Source organism: Aplysia californica, unplaced genomic scaffold (genome assembly GCF_000002075.1).
Source record: "Aplysia californica isolate F4 #8 unplaced genomic scaffold, AplCal3.0 scaffold00487, whole genome shotgun sequence".
In the NCBI taxonomy this organism is placed as follows: Eukaryota; Metazoa; Mollusca; class Gastropoda; order Aplysiida; family Aplysiidae; genus Aplysia; species Aplysia californica.
The window spans coordinates 371,637-378,976 of record NW_004797757.1 but is presented as its reverse complement, the minus strand read 5'-3'; the positions used below and the strand labels follow the sequence as shown (position 1 = coordinate 378,976).

The 7,340-nt window shown below is 39.9% G+C and overlaps 2 protein-coding genes across 2 annotated transcripts in view; both read right to left on the bottom strand.

Moving 5' to 3' along the window:
- The window catches only part of LOC101858660, a gene marked incomplete in the record, with an annotated part of 99,093 nt that extends 98,065 nt beyond the window's left edge, over nt 1–1,028 (bottom strand). The window contains 1 exon segment of the mRNA XM_013086631.2: nt 430–1,028. Coding sequence (XP_012942085.1) covers nt 430–538 — 109 coding nt within the window.
- Nucleotides 1,029–6,719: 5,691 nt separating this feature from the next.
- Nucleotides 6,720–7,340, bottom strand: part of LOC101857352 (N-acetylgalactosaminyltransferase 7) — a gene marked incomplete at its 3' end in the record, with an annotated part of 20,087 nt that continues 19,466 nt past the window's right edge. Inside the window, 1 exon segment of the mRNA XM_005105709.3 lies at nt 6,720–6,839. Coding sequence (XP_005105766.2) covers nt 6,720–6,839 — 120 coding nt within the window.

The window sequence follows — 7,340 nt, the reverse complement described above, 5'->3', positions numbered from 1 at the left end:
GAGAGAGAGAGAGAGAGAGAGAGAGAGAGAGAGAGAGTAGAAAAAGCGACAATATAATATTATTTCCATTTCAGGATTGCGCCCTATTGCTGGTGCACACGCAATGTCCCCCCTACCCCTTTCATTTCCTGACAATCACTTGACACCACATGCACTATGTTTATTATTCAACATCACGCACCAGGGGCAAAGAATAAAAGATCCGTGTAGAAATGTCCTTACTTTTCATATTCGTTGAAAACACTTCGTCGAGCTCTGCCTTTGTTTTGACCGTGTCCCAACCTCCTGCTCCCCTCCTCTTCACGGTCACTAGAGGTTATTTTTTTTCCGGGGGGGGGGGGGGGGGGGGGGAGGTTCCAGATAGAATAGAACACGACACACGTGCGACCAAAAAAATCTAACAAAGACTGACGGAAAGAACCGACTTACCTTTCTCTGCAGCTGCTCCAGGGATAAAAACACCCAAAGACAGAAGAAAGAAAAGACCATTCACTTTTGACAGTAAAGAAACTGCGCCGTCGTTAAGAAGCTTGGCCATTTCCTTTTTAGTTTCCTTTTTCCTACCGTTGTTAACAAAAAAGCCACAGCTTGGGATAATCCCAAATGAAAACAAAGGGGATAACAACCCTTGAGACACACGAGGCTCATTGACTCCTGTACTGACTCATGCACAACACAAGCGGAACCCACTGCCTGTTTGTTATGAGTCTATCGATCCATGACACACTACGATAGGGCCTAGGAGCGTCCTGAACTCTCAACAAGATTTTATAAACAAGCAGTAAAGATCACGCTCGTAATTCCAAGATAATAGAGGGGAAACAGCACAGTCGCGAGGAATATAATCCGAAGAAATAATGACACACTGTCTAGCGCGTTACACACAAACAAACACTTGCCGAGTAAAAACTTTGATGTGCTGAAGTCTTCTAATACTAATGAAATCATTCAATCATAACGCTCTGGCTCCGACCCGAACCACACGCGGCCCATGTTGATCTGTCGCTTCTCTCAACAAAAGTTTAGTGAGCGTGCGAGGGAGCGAGGGGAGGAAGGGAGGGAGGGAGAGAGGCCCAAGCTATCTAGAGGTGGGCAAAATCCGGATAAATATCCGGATAATCCTCAATAAGTAGATCATCCGAATTCAGACTCTAAACTCTCTTTCCTGACCCGTTTGCCGAAGTAGGTGCACCCATAATTTGTTGAAGTGATGCTAACCCGTTTGTCAAAGTGGTTCTAACCCATTTGCCGAATCGGTTCATAACATAGTATTATTTACCGAAGAAGTGCACTAACATATTATCCGGACTTTGCTAAAGCGACTAATTGCCCAGCCCTAGCCCAGGCCAGCCAGGCTGTTCTTGACTCCACTTCTGCCGCGCGGGACGTGCGGGTCGCGGATACCGAGCCCGCTGCCGCTAGCGACTCGTGCGCCAGGCAGGGCCAGGAGCCAGGAGGCGACCGCTTTGTTTCCCACACCTAGGCCTAGAGAACGGAGTGTTATCACATGGCGTCGCGCCTCGTTCACGGCCCAACAGTCGCCGGGAGCAGTTGTTTTACTTCCTGGGATGAGATTTTGATTCGATACTAAGCAAGATGTAGATCTAGATCTACTCCATTTAGTACACAATATAATATGTAATAAAATTTTTCTAGTCTTTTTACAAGAGGCATATGGTAGTGCCGTGTGTGTGTGTGTGTGTGTGTGTGTGTGTGTGTGTGTGTGTGTGTGTGTGTGTGTGTGAGTGTGTGTGTGTTTTGTTTCAGTAAGTGTTTTATGGCACTTGCAAAACAATAAGGTTATAATTATATATATATATATATATATATATATATATATATAAGTACCGAAGATTAGAGGTGTTGCAAGAGAGTAACAAACACAAAAAAGGAGGGGAGATAAAGACGATAGATGTTTTTTAGGAAAGATGAAGCAAACCACACCAGTGCACCCGCCAACCACCCACTGTGTGTGTGTGTGTGTGTGTGTGCGTGTACGTGTGTGTGTGTGTGTGTGTGTGTGTGCGTGTGTGTGCTCTGAAGACCAGAGGTGGTGCAAGAGAATAAAAAACACAAAAAGGAGGAGAGATAAGGAGGATAGATGTTTGAAAGGAAAGAAGGAGCTAACCACACCTGAGCACCTACCAACCACCCACAGAGTAGATACATAATTTGATTTTATACACAAGATGAACTCGAATTAGTTGCTTGTGCATGTACTCTTTTACTAGTGGCATTTGGTAGTCTCTTGCGTGTGTGTGTGTGTGTGTGTGTGTGTGTGTGTGTGTGTGTGTGTGTGAGTGTGTGTGTGGGAAATGAAGTAACTTTGACCAGTAATTGTTTTGCTTTGTTGTATGTGTGTGTAGGAGGAGGGGGGATCTTTTTCTTTTAAGACCGGAATTTGTACAATAAGTACACAAGAGTGGGTTTCTCCCACTTTCCATTTCAAGACTAAACTGTAAAGTTATGGTAATATTTGAGGTATGTGTAAAGAGAAGCAGATGGATGCTCAAAAAACAGCCATTTAGTACAGGGAAAAAGCAATAAAGACAAAAACAACAGCGAATAAGAAAATTATATTAACTACCATTGAAGCTCTACAATCTCCTGGAAGATGATTTTTCACTCAATTTTTATCAAATGTTGAGTGTTTTAATGCCATCAAGACAATTTCGATCATTCAGGCGGAAGGATTCTACCTTGTTCCACAAGGCCAGCCCGAGCTGAGAGGAACGAAATATGTCCAAGAAGAAAGACCAAGATACTTGATAAAAATTCACCCACCATGGGAAAGAAACTCAAGCCTTTTCCCTGTGAAGGCAAAGTGCACCGCACTACACCACACATGCCAGTCAGGAGGATTCAAACATCAGTCATATAAGGGAAATCCATCAAAGAAACAAATCCTGTGAGCATGATCTAACAACAAATGCATTCAATTTAATTTGAGTAGGCAGTCCCACACAAATTCGAATGCTATTAAAATAGAAAGAATTACTTTGAAGAGTTATCTACAGTTCTAGGCAAGAAAATATACCTGTCCCCTCCCATGCAAAGGTATTTAGTTCTTATTGTTATAGTTTTAGAAGCAAATCGACATAACAGCTGAATTCTACATGTATTTATGGAACGAAAAAAGTTAGTTTAGTTCTAGTAAGAGTTCTAGTAACACAATAAGGTCATAAAAGTGCCGAAGATTAGAGGTGTTTCAAGAGAGTAACAAATACAAAAAAGGAGGGGAGATAAAGATGATAGATGTTTGATAAGAAAAAAGAAGCAAACCACAACCAGAGCGCCCGCCAACCACCCACAAAAAAAGTTTGGTAGACAGACCTACAAATGGAAATACAACAAAAGGAAGCTAGACCTGCCATTGCATTGTACCCTCCAACAACCCACCCCGTAGTGAACTAAGAGGGCTAATACAAATACAAAAGGATCCAAAGTACATCAAGACAAGGCAGAATAAAATGCTTGACCAGATTCACTTGATGATTACTTACTGGGTGAGGTACTATACTGGTTTCCCGTTTTTTTTCTTATTCTATTCGTAACAGTCTACCTTCTGGACCAGGTGACTTGTCTTTGAAATAAAAGCTTTTCGTGTCAACTCTACTGCTATTTGAAACTCACACACAAAAACAAACAAAACATTCCACATTCTTTAAAAGACAAAGTTAACACAATTATGTAGATCTACAGAAAGCTTATTTTAATGGAACAAGAAAAAGTGAGAGAATCCACAATGTTTCAATCTTCTAGAAGTAGATAGACAAAGCAGCAATTCCCGCAGAATAATTCAAAAATTGGATAAAACTTTTTAAAAGTATATATAAGCAGCAGTCCTGCCGATAAAACACCAGTGTGTTGATTGTCACCCCATTTGAACAATTATATAGAGGGGAATGTGGAGCAAGGTACACAATGTCTGCAATTCTGCACAGTGTCAACAGCAGACTTCATACATACGTACCTTCAATAAAATTATGATAGAATTATTGAGTTACAATTTGCAAAATATTTGATGCGATGTAAGTCAAGAGGATAAAATTGAACTGGAGGTGGATCGTCCTTTATTCAATATTATACGATAGTGAGACAAAATGTTCGCAGACAGACAGATTGATAGCCAAATGCTAAACATGCGGAAAGACTTCACATTATGCTTTGCACAACATAAATTAGCTCAGAACACTTTCTTGAAGATTGCGATTATACCCCAGGCTCTTTTCAGTATGAAATGTTCTGATATCAACTGAATAAATTTCAAAGAGAACACATTCATACAAAAAAAGACAACCCTATTAATACCAGACAATTTCTTACTACAGAAACAAAGCAGAAAAATAAGCACCCATTCCAAATAAGAGAAAATGCAGAAATGTTCCTTGGCCTTTAATTAAGACCAAGACAATAGACTGCAGTTGTGTCTCCCTGCCCCCACTGCCTGTCACGACAAACCCATGCTGAAAGAGATTTAACATCCTAGCAGACAGGTGGAGATGTTCAATGAAATACTTCCCCAGGCATGAATTGAACAAATTCTTTGGCATACAACAGTAAAGAGCCTAACCATTGCAACACAGACACTAGTTAGGTTTTTGGGGGTTCTTTTGTAGAGAAAACAGAAAGGACCCCCTGTAAAGTACAATAGAGAGGTCCTTGCAGAAAAAGTTTGAGAGCCGGGGTAAGTAGAACATGTGATCAGAGATGGCACCATAACACAATGATGATATTCATATTTGAGGGCCACTGACAACAAACGATTTCAAGAATGGAGTTATCAAGGCAGCACTTGTCTTCAGACGTCAGACCAGAAAATACATATATAGAAAGTTATTATGGGGTGGGGAAAAATACAAACTCATAGCATACTCTCTGAAATGCTTCAGGCATTTGAACAGATATAAGGTACTTGGGAAAAACATTTATGGAAAAAACAATTAAAGTTTTAAGGAAGACCAATAGGAACAACCATAGCAACAAACAAACAAAATAGGCCTACAGAAAGTTTTTGTCCCAACCACAACAGTTTGGGAATGGTTGGGAGCAGAAATTTTGTGCAAAGTTGCCAAAGACACTATGTAAGAAACCAGACAGATAATATTAATTTATACAGACAACAGATTTTGACAGAGCTAAAGCATACTCCTCGAAAATATGTTATATAAAGTAAACTAAAATAACAAGAAGTTGATGGTTTTAAAACAATAGCATCAGGCAGCTACAAACAGCGCACTCCAAACTACAAGTAATATTTTGGTGCTCATCCTCCACACATCTAAAAATATTGAAGTCAACCAACAGAGAGCAGAGCCACAATATGTCATAGGACTCTCCTCAAAATGTGACATGGTTCCAGATACAAAGACACAGCTTTGTTTGTAAACAACAGACAAACTAAATACAGTAGAACATGGCTATGGCGGGATTTTTAGTTCCAGAAGAAAAATCCCACAGCAGGCAAGTTCCCGCTATAAGAATGCAAAGGGGAATTACCGAAAAATGACACACTACACGCTTTGCTCTTCTTTAACTGCCTTTTTGGCGTAGCCTAGGCCTAGGACCATGGCACATCACTTTTGGAGTGGCTCACTTAGCCTAACTTTTTTTGCCGCCTGCCCCACCTCACTCATCACTGGACTGGCCAATCACAATGCCACACTGCTAAATGTCTGTTTGGAGTCCACCAAAAACCCCCCCCCCCCCCCCGCCCCCACAACCCCCCCCCCCCCCCCCAGCTAGAGCTTGCTCAATCTCTCCCACTGTATCCAAGTTTGGGCCTTTCCTTGCCCCGTTCAACCCAAGCATAACTAAATAATTGAGTTTACATAGAAAAAAAAAAGGGGGATTCCGGTCAGGTCCCACTGCAGGGGGTACCGCTATAGTCATGTTCTACTGTATAGCATTACTCCACATAACATTTCCAAGGCACAAAAAAAGACAAATACTTCTGAAAGTAATACAGAGTAACATAAAAGGCTTCAGCAACAGTATTTGTTTTCTGAAAAGAAAAAAAATAAACCCTGCCGCAAATGGAGTGAACTCTACAAGGACATCGGAAGCAGAGAAATTACCCTGTCTAAAAATATAGAAAAAACAATCTGAGGTATGGCCAATGAATATCAATACGGCCTTTGACTTGGAAAAGGAATATCAGTGCAGCCTTTGACTTTGAAAAGGAATATCAATGGGCCTTTGAAAACTTCAAAATATATTTATCATGTAGAAACAAGTGAAAGATAAAATTACAGGGATGCCACTGGGATTTTGTGAAAACATATGAAGTTGGACTTTCGAACAAAGAGATGGTTAAAGGACACAATTTACGTGGGGTTAAACAGAAAGCAAATTCTTAGAATAATAACTGTTCTACTAAAGAAAGTGACTGAAATAACCAGAAAAAATGGAAAGACAGCATCCCTGAAATTGGATAGGAAGAACTTTACAAAATCAAAAACCAGCACCTTCTATATATAAATATATATATAATTTTATAAAGTATTCAACATTAAATAATATGGACAACCCTAGCCCCAACTTAGAATGTGTTATCAAGACTAGATTCATCAAAACTGAAAATCTAACCTACGTTTTCATTTCGGAACAACACTGTACAGAAAATAAATAAATACCATACATTCTCAACAAGGAGTAAGTACGAAGAACTTTTAACAACATCAACGAAAAAGCCCCTAGGACTTTTTCCAAGGATAAACCTCATTGATAACCCATCTACTACCAGTTGCTTTGGCATTACAGAATTTCAGGTGTAAAACGTTATCCGCTCCAGCCTCCACGCACTTGTTGAACTCATGGTGTCTGATGATACCAGTGTTCTGTTGAAGACAAAGTACATGATATATGTTAATACATAGACAGCCATTTACAGAAAATTTGAGGTAATATCTTTCTTATTCTTATTATCATTATAAAGTGATTGGATAAAAGCAAATAACTGCTCAGGTTTTAACTGTTTTAGATTTTATACAATGTATTCGATGTTGCTGCAAACTGCGAGTGAATGTTGTCATGATGAAATTTATTATATATTGATGGTTGTAAAGTTCATAGAGCACCCTGTAGAGTGTGGATATGTGATTAGATAAATGCAATTTAAAGCAGCAAAAGAAGCAAAGAGACTGGGAGATGAATAATGAAGATAATAGTGAGGGACAAAGTGAGAAGGAGAGAGTGACATAAACTAAATGACCTGGTATGGTAATTAAGTAATAAGAAAAAAACTATGTACAGTCGAACCTGTGTAAGACAGAATCTCAAGGGAGCCAGAAAAAAATTCCGTCTTAGACAGGGGAATTTAGGAGGAGATGGAGGTTGGG